The following is an 18,089-nucleotide window of genomic DNA, read 5'->3' as shown; positions in this document are numbered from 1 at the left end:
GCTGAACCGAGAGATGTCCAATGAGCGCCCAACTGACCCTGATTTATAGACCTGGAACAAAAATAACGATAAATTACTCAGTACATCTGAACAACCAGGAGTGGCAATAAGACAAGCAAATTACTGTTGGCTTATACCTTGACAAATGTTCCACTTGGGGTTGGTGGGTCCATTTGTCCTGCATTTGACAATAACTCAGAAGAGTCTTGCACACAACCATACAGAGAATTCTGAAACCCAGAATCCCCTAATGGCATTGAGGAGACATCAGCATCAATTGATGAAGTAGAATATCTGGGCACCGTTGTAGGTAGTAAGAGTCCAGATGAATCAATATTTGCACCAAAAAGAGTCGGATTCTGAGCATCAGAACTACAATTTTCAGCTTCCATTGAGGGATCTTTCTCAGGGTATGTCCGTGGGAGTGAAATTGAATTAGCAAAAGCATTGACCTCTTGATGTGCATACTTCGGGACCCAGGGCTGTTGGGGTAATTGTTCGGTTAGTGTAGATTGACCAGCTCTGGAGAAGTCCAAAAGATTGACACTCCCTTCACTACACAGAGAACCCAGCATGTTTTGCATTGGGGTATTAGTTGCTGAGAACTTTGAGCTTGAGTCCATGTATTCTGTTTTTGAAAATGATGGAGAAGGCAAATTTGACTGTTGTCTCTGGAGTTGATCAGTTTGAATCTGAAGATCATGATAGATATGTTGGTGTTGCTGGATATGTTGGTGTTGCTGAGCCTGATCATCTGGCTGGTTGTTGAGTTGCTGCTGTAGGAGGTGACGGGGCAAGCTTTCTGTTGAAATTTGGTTTTGCGCTTGCAGGATATTATGAGGGATGGATTGTTGAATTGCTTGCTGCTGCTGCAGCTGCAGCAGTGGATTATGGCTGCTCGACTGTTGGAGGTATTGAAAAGGTTGCTGAAGCTGCATGAATTGCTGCCTCAAGGGATCTCCACTTCCCAGGTTTTGCATACCAGCCGCTAACATGGCCTGGTACCGCTGATTATGATCATTTCCCAGCATCATTGGATCTAGCCTCTGCTGCATCCAGGGGAGCATATTAGCTTGAAAATTCAGAGATGGAAGACCTGGTTCTCCACTTCCACCCCTTAGCCACATTAAGCCATTACTTGCTTCATCTCTGCTGTCTGAAAATGGAGGTTAACCAAAAAATGAAAATGAGACAGAGAGAGAGAGCTGTCAACTTTAGACCTACACGAGCAGAAAACTACAAGCAGTTGATTTTAGACCTACACAAGACCTTGGAGTCTCGGACTAGATTTCAGATCACTATGCTACACAAAAATCATCCAATACAAGCAGTTTCAGTTTTACTATTCGAATTAGAGTAGTTTATATGTTAATCTTGAGCATGTTATCCATGCATCGTATAACTTTAGGCTAGCTATGATTTAACATATGGAAAATGCAACAAGTTTAACACAAATGGGATACAATTCACATAACTGTGCTTTATATGTAGAAAACCACATTCCTTGTCAAAGAGATTCAGCCTACTAGCAAATTCATTTTCGCTAAGCATTGAATTTCCATTCCACAAAGGATTTCTTTTAAAAGTTTTTAAAGTAGATCACTAGAACTCCCAAGGAAAACTTGTAAAGTCTCAAATTAGTATGCAAGTTACTTTTTCCCAAGCACTTCTCACTCAAGCAGTGGAATGCATTTTCAGTTTGGAAATACATATAGTACATTTGTGATCTGGGATGGCAAAACCACTGCAAGCAGCATGGAAGCCACATATTGGGTCATCCATTTTGGCAATCCAGATCATACACTTGTGCTCTCAAAAATCCACCTATTGAGAATAATATTCAATTTACCAAGCTTTATTTTTATTTTTTTTAATCCATGAAGCAGAAGCTGTTTGTTTAGTTTTCCTTACTGTTTTTGGTCTTTCCTTGTGTGATTTGGATTCTCTATTAGTCATGTAACTAACGTATATCTCTTGTTCCACCAGTTTTCTTCAAATTTTAGCCATTATATTCCTTTCTTTTGCTGTTTCGATTTGTTATATATTCCCATCCTACATCACTCCAACTGCCCAGCTATCATGCATAAGACAACCACTTAAACTCCCAGCTCCAACCATTGCAAGTCTCTTATATAATCTGCAGTTTGGCCAACACATGTAGATTCATTATCAGCAATTACTTCAGAAGGCCATTTAATAATAACTTGGATGGAGATTTATGAGGGAAGGTATGATATTCATTTCTTTTCCTTGCATCTAATGCTTTTCTAAATGTCCTCTGCCCTAAGAGGCTAGTCAATCTTCTTCCCCTGTTATTCAATTATTACTTCACATACATAAAAAGCAGACTTTGTTAAGTTCAGATCCTTGGTATAAACTAAAATCCAACTACCTTTGTTGGAAAAACATAAATTAGGACCATAAAATAAAGAGAATGTACCAAGCACAGATGATGACCCATGTTGCCAAGGCCGTTTCAGTCGGAGGGGAAATAGTGATGGATACATGGGGAAAGTTGTTAAAGGCTCAATCTCCCATAATGACACCCTTGGCTGCCTCTCACCTGCTGTTGACTCATCCCAGCCAACCTACATTGTAAAGATTAAGCATGAAGTTATAGAAATATGAATATAAAGGTGCTTCATAAGCTCTAGGTAAAACAGCCACAGGCTATGCCTTGTGCTATCTGGTTGGCAAAGTAGAATCACTTGGCCATCAAAAAGATGCATACAGGTGTAAAACATGCACATACATGTGAAGGAGAGGGCGTTCTCACCAAAGAACTTTTGACAATAGTTTGCTAGTCTTGCTCAAAGCAAGTAAACCTTTCTTTCTTTGGATAAAAAGCTCAGCAAATTACGATAATTGTGTATGCATAAAGATAGTCTACATCTGTACTTCCAACAGTACTGGTGAGTATTATATACTATTTTAAACCATAAAAGACAGATTGATTTATTTGGAAGGTGACAGCATGCGCCTCCAGCAGATACCAAGTAACAAAACTCCACCCTACTGTCAGAAAAGCTAAGTATTTAATGGGACAATAAACTACATTGCAATATGCGTGCAGCACCAAATATGTAAAACCAGGCAATATAAATTGGTTATTTAAATTTCGTTGAAAAAAAAGTAAAGACAGGTAAAAGAGCTCTCTCTATGTGTGTGTGTGATGTGTACAAACACCCGAAAGAGAGATCCTACACCTGTCAAGCTGAAAATGAAGAGATGCATTGAGCAACTACATAACATTGTATGGAATATAATGGCACAAACATGTCGTGTATTATGGATCCAGGGTCTAACACATTAAATATATTACCTTGACAGATCGCCAGTGCGAATTAGGCCAGCGAACAGGATCCAGATCACTTATGCCAGTTATCGTACCCATGTACCTGGATAAGACAAGCCTTCCACATAAACATAGCTGCACACACATACATGGCAGTTCGGCAAGATAAAATGAGTGATGTAGAAGCAGCAGTTCCTTGGCATCATCTTAATGTCGAGGGATACATGGCATGCATTATGACTGCTTTTGGTTGCCCACTATCAGAACCAAGAACTTGCTCGTCAATCCAAATCACACACAGAGCCAATTGTGTTGTGATGACTTAGCATTTCCTACAGTTTCAACCTAGCAGACAATGACTTGTACATTGATACTCATAGATTTGTGCCTGCCATACCTTAAGATTCTAGTTGTGGCTCAAAAGGGATAATACTCGTGCATGCCATCTAACCCTCAGCATTATCACACAAGAATGCTACCTCTACATCATGAACATTTATGCTTCCCCAAGGGTTATGTTCAGATGTAGCTAATTACCAAACCGACAAAGATATAATATGACAGTTATATGATTCAATACCATGGAATTGCAGAAGAATACATCAATCATGAGGGAGACTTCACAGAATATAACCAATTATGTTGGTTGAAAGACCTTGGCGGTAGAATATAAATAACACTAAACTATCAACTACGATAATACCTACGGACACTTGATTCTTCAGTCTCAAAAAGCATCCGGAAGCGCATTCCAACTGAAATGCGTGTGTGAAATACTGCTTTAACATATTTGGATAGAGGTATAACAAACTCAGATGGACTAGCCCTGCAAAAAGAATACAAGTCAGGTGAAAACTTAAAGCAGAAATTGAAAAAAACTTGCAAACATGTTTGCACCTTGGGTTATAGAACACTGTAAAACAGCTATTAGTTGCAGCAGCATGAGCTGCAGCAGCAAGGAGACCAATGTGCATGCTGTCACTAGATAACACAGAAGATGGCATTACAGTTTGTGGTCGAGTGGCCCGGCGAATTCCCAAAAGAAGTTGGTTTTTCTCATTCCTAATTGAAGGAAACAAGATTAGCAGTATTGACTGAAAATTTATGGAGAGAAAGAAAAATGACTACGTACCAGATAAAAAGAACAGAATCTCCAGCAACAAGTCTTTTAGCACTTACAAACACACTCCAACCCGTTGTAAGTAGATGCCGTTTGGGCTGTCCTGCAAGATGAGGAAGGAATTAAAACTGTAAGCCTGCACAAAAATCATTAGCGACATGATAGAAGAACATCCCATTCTACACTACACCATCAACTCATTAGCTGTGGTTATACAGAGACAATGGGAGTACAAATGTTACCAGCAGGAAAGTGTAGCCTTCATGAATTTTTATAACTACTGTAGGGTGGGCTTGGCTTGTAAGCCACCACAACTACAATAAAAAATACTGCCAGTTGGAGCAAAGCATTTCTCCATCTAAGAGATGATGTGCTTCAACTGGAGGTACTTTACACTGTAGCAGTGGTGGCTTACACCACTCTTCAAGATGCATACATGGATGATTTTAACCCTGGTTGGTTTCTAGAGAATGAATTATTGTATGTCGATTATCCTGACTACTTCTATACTTCATAATAATTACTTCCCCGGTGTTGGGCTTATAATCCACACAAGCACTTGAAGGTTCTTGGAGAATAAAGTCTAGTCTCCCCTTTTATAAGATGGAAAGAGTGTTTTATCATCATATTCAGTCAATGCACTTTCTGCTGAGAATTCTTTAGCAGGCATTCAAGTATAACTTTTGAGTTTTCATGTTTTTGGTATCTTTGTAATACTTCTAAATTCTAATTTATCCTTTTATTAATAACATTCCTCTCTTGAGACTTTTCTTCCTACTTTTACAAGGGATTTTCCATATAAACTCTGTTTTTTTCTCATTATTTATTGCATTTAAACCCTTTATAAATTTACCAATGTATGTGCCTTATGATCTTTCCCGTTAATAAATGCGCATAGAGGAACTTGTCATGGCTATTTATAAGCAAATTTCCACATAAATGGACAAATGGTTCATTAACTATAATCCTTCAACTTCAACTATTATAGTTATCTTTAATTACTATTCCTAACCATAATTCTTTAACAATAATTTATCCATGTTTACATGGTATTTACTAACCATAATAGTAATGTAATTTTGTGTATTGATCATGCATAATTAGGGTCAATAAGTTTTTCTATGTGTGCTGATATAATTAACCCCATGTAAACATCCTTTGCACAAATACAACTGCCATCCTCTTTAGCTTTTAATTGCAAACTACTTTCATTGGAAAGCAATCCGCAATTAGTTACAACATTGTAACAGTTGTTAGATTACCAAGCTATGATGAAAAGTCAAACAAATTATATACTTAGTAGCATTTAATTGGTTCCCATGTGCTAGGTATAGTTCCTAGTATTCAAGTAAAACATGCATGAAAAGGGCAGAATAAATTACAGCCATGTACTCAACAATAACTGACTTGATTGAGCCCCAATATCATGCCTATCAATATGGCTCTTGTATATCCCACTTCTAATACATCAAAAAGGATGCTTCTATCATACCAACATACTCCAAATATATATAATCAGTTTTGCTTTTTGTTCATTTAGCATTTCTTTCACACATTAAGTAGAGCAACAAAAAAGGCTGGCCACCCATTTGAGTTATGATGAGCATTCCACTAAACAGATATTCTAACACAATATCTGACCAATTCTTATTAATATTCCAACAACCTAATTAAGAAATCCTAAATGAGGGGGGGGGGGATCTAGGCATCTCCTTCATAAATACACTAGCTACGCTGCAGGATGGTCCAAATCTTAAGGGACAACTAACATCTGTGAACTTCAACTACATGAATAAGAGAAACCCACTCAATACAAATCATACATCAACGAAAGAATTTTTTATATATATATAGAAGGGTGAGAGGCATGCGATCAATTTCTTTTTCCCCACTAGAAATGATAAAACTAACATATTGCAAAGCTGATCAAGATTAGAATTAAATCTCAGGTGCTCAAGAATAGCTCAGAAAAGTTTTCCAAAATGTTCATAATGGCTTCTGAGTCAATTGCATTGAAATGCAGAGTAAGACAGCGCACACTGCTACTAAACAAAGTTATTGTAATGGAAAAATGCAGATTGCCTATTTTTCTCCAGTTGCGTTTCAGGTTAAAGCAATGGTATTATTATTGAAAATGCCAGGTGGCACAAAGCATATAGCAATAAAGCATCATCATCCTAAAATCCAACCATTACATTCTAATACAACTACAAACTTATCAAATTAATGATAAAAAATTCCACAACTTATCAAATTAATGATAAAAAATTCCATAGCTTACCTCGGAAAATATGCCTGAACTTCCATTCAACATCATGGAGATCCCTGGCGATAAGTTCCTGAGCTGGAGGCTGCTGGGTGAAATCCTGCATGGCAAGTAAATAGGCATATTGAAAGTCATTAACATTGCATAAATATTAGAAGCAACAGATGCCAAGAAAGAGACTACCAGTGGAGGAAAGACTTTCTCAGCAGCACGACGAGGAACAGAGAAGCCTCCATGTGTACTAGTATCACTTGCAGTCAATGTCTTGCAAAAATAATTTGTGGGCTGCTTGCTTGGCATTCCCAAGTCCATTGGAAGCAAAGTCTCCTTTTGCTCTTGCTATTCGTGCAATGATAACAAAAGGTGATTAGGCAACAACTAAATATACACAACCAACAATTATTCTCATGCCAAAAAGCAATTTGATAAACAAATGAACTCGATATTTGAATTTTTTATAAGTTGTTACCGGTGTCAAAGGTTGTAATGTCATTTGGGCATAAACTTCATCCGTTTCAACATCTGCCTGAAATTATCATAACTGGATATTTAGAAAAACAAAAACCACTTCAAAGTAAGGAAAATGTAGGGAGATTTTACTGATTATATTAAACAAATAGAACCCACATGCATGGTGACATTGTGGAGCTGGCATATCAACTGGGGAGGCAAACTGGGATAATTCGGGATGTGAGCATCAACTTCTTTGTTAGTAGTTGCAGCCACCTATAAAAAGTTCATTTCTTTTCAATCTCCACCAAAATGTGCATATATAACACACAACAAATAGACAAGCTTTACTTTTGGAACTAGAAATTAGAGTCATAATGAAGATAGACAACGAGAAAAAGAACACCTGCTCACTATGACCCTGAGGGAAGTAGACCACTCTGCTCCCCGCAGTTGGTAGGGACACCAGTGGCCCAGCACAAGCATGCCACAACTCTGAATTCAAACATTTCTTCTCCCCTGTCACCCCACCATCACCACAATCATAATACACAAAACATGGTAAGCTAAACAATTCCTTTACATTCAATCATAAATTTTCAAGGATAAACTTGAACACATTTAAAGCTCTAAGAAACTAAACAAGAACCTGAAAATGACATACATAATAGTGGTAAAATTAATAAGCAAAATGAAGATTGATAAGATATATATACCTTCTTGACCAGCTTGCTGACCACCCAACCCTGATGTTGAAAGCTTCATATCCCACTTTTTAAAAAAATTTATTAGATAAATACACTTGTTTATAACAAAATATAGTAATTAATACTGCTAAACACAGATAGTCTAACTAATTAATTACTATATAAAACCCTCACTGACAGCTACCATACTGATAATAATAATCATCTTCCAATCCAGCAAAAACACACCACCACTCCTCTTCTCACTCTCACTAACCCCACCTATCCTTTCTCTCATTTCTTCTCCTCCAAAACCCTAAACACCAAACCCCAAAAAAAGTAACAAAACCAACCCCTGATCCATTTAGATCTTCTCCTTCACTTTCTTGACAAAAAGATCAAAACTTTCATAGCATTTCAGCAATTTCATGACACAAATCAAGACCCTGGAAAGGAAAGAAACTTTCACTATCACCTCACTTCCAAGAAAATGAAAATGACCAAACCAAAGTGGGTTTCGGCTTTCAAGCTCAAATCTTTCACCCAAGTTACCCAACTTACAGTACTGTTTACAGGAGAGAAAAGAGAGAGAAAATGCAGTGAGTGAGGTCAGTGTCTTTTGCCTTATAAGGGGACCCGACAAAGCTGGACCTGAGGACAGTAGAGAGAGAAAGAGAGTGAGACTTGTAAGAGAAAGAGAGAGTGAGTTAGATCTTGACCGTTAATGTATCCGTACATGGAAGATCTAGGGCATTGATGTTTTTGTGTGAATGATATGACAGCAGGCATGTGCCACCATCCTTCAGTGGTCTTTGACAGGGGGTGGCTTATTTAAAAAACAATTCTTTTTTGAATTCTTTCTAAAATAGATTAAATATTAAACAATCCATCCTATAGAGTGATATATGTAGAGAGAGGTGTAGAGTGGGGGAGAGGGACCCGTCTCTCGTGCAATAATTCTTTTTTTTTTTTTACTGGTTTTGGGTCAATGATTTTTACTTTTACAGCCTTTTTTACCGTGATGAGAAATGCTAGGCATGGGCGATGTTTAGGGTTCCATCCATCACAATTTTTTTTGCTATGTTTGATTATGCATGGCATGGCATTGCTACGTACAGTCTTTTGGACGGTCCAAATTGGTACCATTACGACTGTGTTTTGTATTTCTACATTTGTGGTCCAGCGTGGGATCATCTATGGTGGAGGAATTTTTAGGTAGGTAATTAGGGTTAGTTTTACTATGTTATGGTTTCCTATTGCTACGAGGATCGTTATTAAATTTCATCCCATAAAACTTTGATTTGAAATCTAGTCTTGATTGGGTTTTAATTTGAATAAAAAATTCATATTTATGTTACACATGATTAGCTAATGGGTTAGTATGATAAACTCGACCAAGTTAATATTAATAAAAAAATAAAAATTAAAACATCATGTTAGCAAATAAATAATAAGTAAGTGATTCCTTCTCTTGATTATTTAATGGGATTATTTTAATTATTTTAACAACTATTTTGAGAATGTAAGTGTTTTTATTGTGATAGTTTTGTATTTTTAAAGTATTTTTCTCTTTAAATATATCATATCAATGTTTTTTAAGTTATTTGCAGTGGTATTGATATACTTAATGTATTTTTAATTAAAAAACAAGCTACAAAAGTGTGTAGAAGTGTAGTAATTTATGTTTTTCATGTGTTTTCACTTAAAAAATATCAAATTGATATATTTTTGTGTTTTTTGATAATTTTAAATTGAAAAAAAATTATTTTAATATATTTTTAAACAAAAAACTCCTATAAACAATTTTCTTTATCATAATATTAAACCCACATTATGTTACAATACCAAACAAACGCTATACAATATAAGTAGGGGGTGAAATATGAACTTTATGACAATAGTATTTTCCTAGAGTTACAATTATGAATTGAATTAATGAAATAGTTGAATGCTTGATGATGGCTTTTCAAGTATAGTTAACAAAAACAATTACTAATAAGGTATTGAGGTTTGTTCAAGGGAAAGAAAATAGATACAGTTGTTCTTTTTTTTTTCTTCAAAAGTTTCATGTAGGGTTTTAGACTAAGAATTTTATTTATTCATTGTTGTATATTTTATTGTTGATTTTAAAATCTAAACTATAACCCGGGTTTTTAATTAATTAACTCGAATAAAATATTAACTTAGTAAAATTTAATTATTGTAATTAAATTTTTAATTATATAATTAACCCAAAAAAAACAAGTTTAAATTTCACAATATCAACATAAAAATATAATAAAGAAAACAAAATAACACAAAACCCTTCCCTTTTAATAAAAATAATTGATTAATAACCCAAATCGTTTTTAGTCAGTATTCAAACCGGGTGAATGATTTTAACCAAGGTTTATGGCACGCAAGATAATAATTATTTTAGCCTCTACTTTTGTTTCCTTTTTTGACTATGAGAATCCAAACGGTATACTTCATAGATGCATAATAGTATTTTGTAAACGGTATACTTCATAGATGCATAATAGTACTCGATGTAACTATTAAGTAATTTGTTTTTATATTTTAAAAATATTTTAAAAAAATAAAAAAATTATTTTAATATATTTTTAAATAAAAATTATTTTTAAAAAATAATTATAATTATACTCTCAAACACATAAATTCATGGACACGGTCGGCTGTTCATGAAAATCAGTACAGAGGATTTTTGCACAATGCTAATATATTTAAAAATACATAGTAAAGTTTATTTGTAAAGTATTTTTAATTTAAAAATATATAAAACTAATTAAAATATAAAATAATTAAAACGCAATTACAAACGTCATCAAGGGAGATTCAAAGGGTGATTGCGCAAGCTGCCCCCTCCACACCTTGACCATCTCTAGTCGTAGTGGAGGGGAGAGGAATTGAAGGGGTTAAAGAAAAAAACGAAAAAGCTGCCCTCCATTGGATTGGCTGGGCCCTGAGGGGCCCACTCAAAAAAGGGTGGAGGGCACTGTTTGGCTGTAAGAATCTACCTACCTGCTTTTCCTGTCATGAAGTCACCCCAAATTATCAAAAACCACTAAAAATAACAGAGGAAGGAACGTCAGAGTTTTGCTCCATAATTAAAATAAATAAAAAAATATTTTTAGGTAATATTTAATTGTAGTTAAGAGCTAGAAGACAGTTAAAAAAATGTTTATCTATATTAATCAAACATATTTATATTTATTTTTTGTATTTGAAACACAAAAACTTTAATATTAGCCAGCAAAATTTTGTTTTTTAGCTGGTTCGAAACGGGGTTGAAATCAAGTTTTCTAAAAATTTAAGTTTTTAAACTTTAAAATAATTAAAAATAATTTTTAAAAAATAAAAAAAATATTATAATTTATTTTTAAATAAAAAATACTTTTATAAATAATTATTACTAAACTTCTAAACACTCCCCCCAGAAAAAAAGCAATAAGTAATTTTTTATTTTAGTATTTTTTTAATAATTCAAGATATTCAAGTCAATTTATATATATAATGATTAATTTTTAAATTCATTAAATATCTTGTAAATTTAATAAACAGGTAAAACATTATAGAAATAACAAATAAATATAAAAAAATCGAATCTTAATAAAAAAAATAAAAAACAAAATCCCTTTCCTCACTAAATCGCACTTTAAGTGCTCTATTTCAGTATTTCTGCACGCACAAGTGGTATAATCTGATTTTAACGTATAGAGTTGATTTAAAAAACAACAAAGGATGTTATGAAGCCACGTTTCTCCTAGAAAAAAGGATCCGCAGTTCAGATAAGGTAATTTGACTGTCTAGTGTATTTCGAGCACGCTTTAAATACCCATAAAGAAATAATAGATTCGAAAAAAACTGGTGATCCATGCTACTCCATGATTGAGTTCATCTATTTCTTTTCCCAGCATGAAAAAAATGCTAAAATGATGAAAGTGTTCCTAAAAAGAAAAATCTTAAACTCGATTTATTGAATTTATTAGATTTAATAAACTTATTTAATTTAATAACATAAATAAAAAATATAATGATAATAAATCAAAAAAACTAACGACAAGAAAAGGTGAGAAAACTTGACCCGAGTTCATTCGAGTTAGTATGTCGAATATGCGATTTGATCATAATATTAGAGCAACCTTAAAAGAAATTTGAATAAAATCATGAAAATCAAATATCAAACATCTCAATGTTAAATAATTAAACTAAAAAAATAATTTTTATTTTAAATAAATTATAGTCAAACCAAGTTAACTATGCAATTACGGGTATCAGATGGAAATAACCCTGTAAAAAAAGAAGTGAAAATAAAAAAAGAAAAATGAACACTAATTATTAATAAATCAAATATTAAAGGATACAATTGAAAAAAAAATCAATTTAAAAAAAATAATATACTAAAGGATCTTATATGAAAATAAAAATAAATAAATGAAAACACAATAACTCAATAGAAAGTAAAATGAAAAAAAAATAAAAGCTTAATTTCTAACAAATAAAATATCAAGAGATAAAATTTTAAAAAAAATATAATCCAAAAAGATGATAATTACTTGACTTGAGCATACTTAGATTAGTATGCAAAATATATGATTTAGTTATGATATTAAGATAATTTCATTTAAAATAAATTAAATATAGCTGTAAAGTATAATTATTAAACAATTCAATATTGATTTGAACGTTGATTTGATGAAACAACCTATGACATTTTCAAAATTATTTAAAAAAAAGTAGAAAACAAATAAAAAATAGTAAAAAATAATCTCCAGTTAAATAAATGTTAAATAATAAAATTAAAAAATAAGAGTTTTAAAAAATAAATATTAATTTTATAAATTATTTTATATAAAATAAATTATAATTAAAATAATAAAAACTAAATTCAATGAAAAAAAAAATACCTTGAAACTTTAAAAGGGGAGGGATTTAAATTAAGGAGGAGAAAAAAACAGAAGGATAAAAAAAAAAGGTTTTTCACGCTAAACAAAAAATTTATTTGCAATACATACCATTTTACAATGGAGAAACCACCAAAACCATTCAAATTTCATCGTGGGAGGCCGCGCTTGATTATTGGAAAGCGTTGCGTGCACGAAAGAATTGGTTTTCAATACTTGCTACGCATGCCTTTCACATTTCTTTACCTATTAATGCAAATGAACATCTATGTGAAGCACGACGGGATATACAAACATGGCGATCACATACGCATAATGAAATATCATTTATTTTATTCATGCATCACAAGAAATATGCTGAAAAGAAACTAGTGTTTTTCTAGACCTCCTCTCACAATTCACCGGGAATTCACACAATAAATTTACCAATTTGTTCTTAGAAGAGAGAAACACAAAGGTCAGTTGCATCTTTTGCACTCCAGTTTTTTTTTGGTAAATTTCATGTGGGGTCAGAAATATTTTGATATTTACAATAAAATAAAATAAAATAAAAAATTATACATGCTGATCACATGCTATAACATTTGAAGGTTATCCACTTCATTGTGACAGCATATGATACCTTCTTCGGTCTCTGAAAATACCCAATTGCTAGCTCACGCAAAACATCTCTGGGTGGTGCTTATCCTTGATCGGCACATGGTGTCATAATCAATGTCGATAAGTAGCATATTTTTTTTTTTTCTATTTTCTTTTCTCTCTCATCCACCCACCCAAAAATAAAGTTATAAAGTTATAAAGGATAAAATTAAAAAGAAAAGCCATAAAAAAATTAAAACAAATACAAAATAAAACAAAATGAAATCACAATTGAAATAATAAAAAAGATTAGGATATTTATTTTGCTTTTCACCCTTCTTCTAATTGATTTTCTTTTCAATTTCATACTTCTTTTTTGTTTTAATTTGGTCTTCTTCTTTTCATTATCATTTCTTTGGGTTTCATTTATTTTCTTAATTAATTTTTTTTTTAGATTCATCCCTTATTGTTTGATTTTATTTGATTTTTATGTCAAATTTAATTATTATTTTTTCAACTATGGTTTTTCAACCCAAACCAATAGTTGATCTTGGTGAAATCCTAGGTCATAGATCAAGTGAGCTAACTAAGGTTACCTAGATTAATTTAGTCTAAAACAAATATTCAATGGGTTTTAAAACCTTTTCTCAAAGAAATTGCATTTTTATTTTTTTAATCATGGTTTTTAAACCTAGTTTAAAGATTACCTCCCGAGCAAATCCTGAATCACATGTCAGATGGGTTGGGTAGGGTTACTCGGGTAACTAAATATTTTATTTTACAAACATCTAAAAGTGATATTTTTTTTTTTTTAAATTTTACAAAAACAAATTCAATTGATTTTAAGATGGATTTAAAAAAAAAGAATTTAATGAAAAAGTTGGATCCATATTTAATGAAAAAGTCGGATCCATATTATTTTAATCATGATTTTTAAACCCAGCTCAGGGTTGACCCTAAGCATCTCCCACATCATAGGTTGAGTAAATTAATCAGGGTTATTCAGATTGACTAATTTTTTTATTCTACAATAATGTTAAAATTACATTGTCATAACAAATAAAATCAACGAGTTTTGAAAAATTTTAACAAAAAAAATTACTCCTTATTCTTTTTATTATAGTTTTTAATTATTATTATTTTCTTGGTTTCATCCCTTAATATTTTTTTTATTGAGGATTTTGCTTTTTGATTTTTTTAGGTTTATCTTCTATAATATAATATTGGTTTTATAATTGAGGTCACGAGGTTTGAAAGTGAGCTTTGATGGACTTATGTTTTTTTAGCATATATTTTTTTTTAAAAAATATTTTTCAACGTTTATGTGGTTACAAATTACCTTTTGTTATTTTTTCACTTTTTTTCTTTGGAGTTGGTCATCATAAATTTGATGAGTTAACCTGAATTTACTCGAATCCTTTTCTGTTATCACTTTTTTTTATATCTTGAATGTAAATTTCTTATTAATTCGGTTTATCTCTTCTCATTATCTTTTTTTTTTCAAAAAATATTATTAGATTAGTAAAGGTTGTTAAACCCGATTGACTCAATGATCTAATTCTCTAAATTTTTTTAAATTTCAAATTTTACATGAAGTTTTTTCACATTTCAGGAAAATATAGTATAGCCCACGACACAACAGAAACCATCTATCTAGTGTGCTTGAAAAGAGAATGTAATACAACCTCAATAAATTATTAACATTAATGGAATAATATATTTATTCCATCCCAACTTAAATTTGAAGTTTAAATAATACGTTGACTACTTAATAAATTTTTATAAACTTTAATTTATAGAGGTTCAACCAATTTCTGTTTTTATTTGGAAGGTAGGTCCTCGCGTTCGGGTTGAAATGCATGGTTTTTACCGGAATCAAAGCTTAAAAATCAGGACATTTTCGTTAATGAAATCAATTGAATGTATATAAGAGCATAGGCTAATTAAATTAATTATAAAATCGTACCAAACCATCATCTAACACTGTCCTGCATTACCGCATATCACAATGAATGTGTTTTATGAATTTCACCTCCATTTAATTACCGTTAGTAAATGCACTTTATCCGTGATCAATTTTGATGAGTTTTAATTAATTTCTTAATTGGCTTTTTACCATTACAAGCAATGGTACAGAAGAAAGATTTGGATTAGATTTTTCCAGGAGAGAAAGAGTACTCATATCAGTCGAATTATGACTCATGAACATTAAAAAATGTTAACGGCTAGTAAAATCATCTAACATTAGACCTTGCAATAAATTATTGATGTGTACACGGAAGGGATGAGAGATGTGGCAATGGCAATCTCCGGCAAGGTTTCATTACAGGCTTTAGGGCACAATTACTATATTGCCCCCTATTTTATCGTGGATTGATTTTTTTTTTAACATAAAAATATATAAGAAGTATAAAAAAATTTTAATAGTGTTTTTAAATTTGACAAAGTTTGTTGATTTTAAAACTTTTTAACTCAATTTTTTATCTGACTTAAGTTTTTAATTAAATTATATAAAAATTTAACTTAAATCGATCAATTTAATAGGTTCAAATGCAATTTTGATGATCGATAAAAATATAATTTAGTTTTTAAAGGAACTTCAAGATGATATTTTTTAAAATAATATTAAGACAATGTCATGTTAAATTGACTTTATCTCCCTAGCAACCCGGGTTATGGTTTTTATTGAGTTTAATAATTTTTTTTATTTAATTATATGATAAAAATAAATATTTATAAAATTAAACACCAATATAAAAATAGACACTTATTAGAGATAATTATCTCTATAAAACAGAAAAAATAAAAAATACAATCTATTTCCTAACTAATCCAATATTAAATAATGAAATAAAAAAAAGATTAAAAACAATTAAATAACCTAAAACAATATATATTATCATTGGATAAACTCGTTAAATTTGTGAATTGGGTAAGTCGAGCTAGTACGTCAAACATATGAACTGTGTTATGGACTCTATTGAGATTATAATTTTTTAAAAAAACTATTTTTTATTTAACTAAATAATAACAAAAATTGATAATTACAAAATCAAACACTAACTCAATACCGAGATATTTTTTTAGATCATAATAATCTCATAAAAAGCTAAACGAAACAAACTATAAAACTAAACTCTCAATCAATCTAGTATCCAAGGATACTAAAAAAAAAACTAATTTTAAAAAGGTTAAATTTGCTAACTTGCGAACCAAGTCAATCAACCAAACTTATAAATAGGTTCATGAATTTTATAAAGTTTAAAAAAAATCATATATTCAAGAAAAGAAAAATAACTTCGAAAATTTTTATAGCAATATATAGTGTTTTTTTTATAAAAAAAAACAGCAATGCTTTCTACAATAACATAACCAGCCTCTGCTGAAGTGATTGGCGGTTGGAATTTTTATGGATATTTGCTATTTTAGTAACGAGTTGAGTCACTAGGAATTTTGCTTACATCAATCCATCACGATGGAATGTGCAAGTTCTATCCACAACAGTCTTCTGTAGCACAATGATTAATTTAAACCATTCCTTTTCAAGTTAGATGTAGACCGTTTGTTTGCCAAGAATTAGTTTTCATGTTTAGACCGTTTGTTTGCCAAGAATTAGTTTTTATATTTAATAATTTTATAAAAAATAAATTAAAAATAAATTTTTAATATTTGAATATTTGCTAAGTCATGAAAAATAAAATAAAAAATAACTTATTAATATTTTTATTTTTAAAAATTTATTAAAAGAATAAGAAGTAAAACTAACGGATAAAAAAACATTAAAATATAGAATTTAAAAATATAATTATTTAAATAAAATAAAAAACAATTAAAAATAATAGATAAAATAGTTGAAAGATAATAAAATTAAAAATATTACAATTTCATAAATTATTTTAAATAAAAATAAACTGCAAACAAAGAAATATAGATCAAATATGGTAAATAAAATTTTTAATTAAAAATACAATAAAAAATTTCACATAACAATAAAAAACTATAGATAAAAATTTATATAAAAATCAAATTAACTCACATTTTAATAAAAAAATAAAAAAAATATTCAAAATAAAATATATAACAAAAAAATAAAGATTTAATTTAATATAATTAATAAATAATAAAATATTTTTAAAATTTTCATAATTTCTAAAAAGTTTTTTTTTCAAAATAAAATAAAATTTTCATAATTTCTAAAAAGTTTTTTATTCAAAATAAAATAAAAAATACGTTTTTAAAAATCAAGTTAAATTTTTATTTAACTGATTTTTTTTTTCATTGACTAGAAAATGATAAATAAATACATAAAAATTTTAAAAATAATTTTCATAAAACCATTTTATAAACCTATAAACTAAGAAGACTTTTTAAGCCAATAAACTAACTTGGAAAAATGTATGGATCACTAAATTATTGAGTCAATTAATGTTTTTAACTAAAATAATATATTTTTTTTTATTTTAAAAAATCTCTTGATATTGACCATTGAATTTGAACCAAGTTATTAAAAATCCAATCAAGTCAATTAAATTTTAAGACGCTGATATCTTGTTTAATTCAAATAAAATAAAAACCTTGGCTGAACCAGACTTCAAGGCTAGCATCTTTTCAATTAGCTCACAAAAATATGCAGTTAGATAGCAGGTGGGAGAATTGTTGAAGACGAAGTTGAATTAAGTCATCTAATACTACAGGTTCGGTTGCATAAACTAAACAATGAGACCCCAAATCACATTCAAATCAGAAAGATTCCAGTAAAAACAAAATAAAAAATCAGAGAGTTGCAATC

The 18,089-nt window shown here is 30.7% G+C and overlaps 1 protein-coding gene across 1 annotated transcript in view; it reads right to left on the bottom strand.

Annotated features, from left to right (window-relative positions):
- LOC105142775 (auxin response factor 8-like) overlaps positions 1-8,571 on the bottom strand; it is a 9,335-nt gene extending 764 nt beyond the window's left edge. Inside the window, exons 1-13 of the mRNA XM_011050566.1 lie at positions 7,848-8,571; positions 7,538-7,650; positions 7,309-7,407; positions 7,151-7,207; positions 6,865-7,020; positions 6,697-6,781; positions 4,428-4,518; positions 4,193-4,357; positions 3,999-4,121; positions 3,323-3,398; positions 2,441-2,588; positions 138-1,156; positions 8-51 (exon numbers count right to left, since the gene is read on the bottom strand). Coding sequence (XP_011048868.1) covers positions 8-51; positions 138-1,156; positions 2,441-2,588; positions 3,323-3,398; positions 3,999-4,121; positions 4,193-4,357; positions 4,428-4,518; positions 6,697-6,781; positions 6,865-7,020; positions 7,151-7,207; positions 7,309-7,407; positions 7,538-7,650; positions 7,848-7,896 — 2,225 coding nt within the window. The 5' untranslated portion in view covers positions 7,897-8,571. The remainder of the gene's footprint in view (positions 1-7; positions 52-137; positions 1,157-2,440; positions 2,589-3,322; positions 3,399-3,998; positions 4,122-4,192; positions 4,358-4,427; positions 4,519-6,696; positions 6,782-6,864; positions 7,021-7,150; positions 7,208-7,308; positions 7,408-7,537; positions 7,651-7,847) is intronic.
- Positions 8,572-18,089: the final 9,518 nt, after the last annotated feature.

The sequence above is a fragment of the Populus euphratica genome, unplaced genomic scaffold (genome assembly GCF_000495115.2).
Source record: "Populus euphratica unplaced genomic scaffold, PopEup_1.0 scaffold217.1, whole genome shotgun sequence".
Taxonomy (NCBI): Eukaryota; Viridiplantae; Streptophyta; class Magnoliopsida; order Malpighiales; family Salicaceae; genus Populus; species Populus euphratica.
The sequence above is the reverse complement of the archived record's forward strand: the minus strand, read 5'-3'. Positions and strand labels throughout refer to the sequence as shown.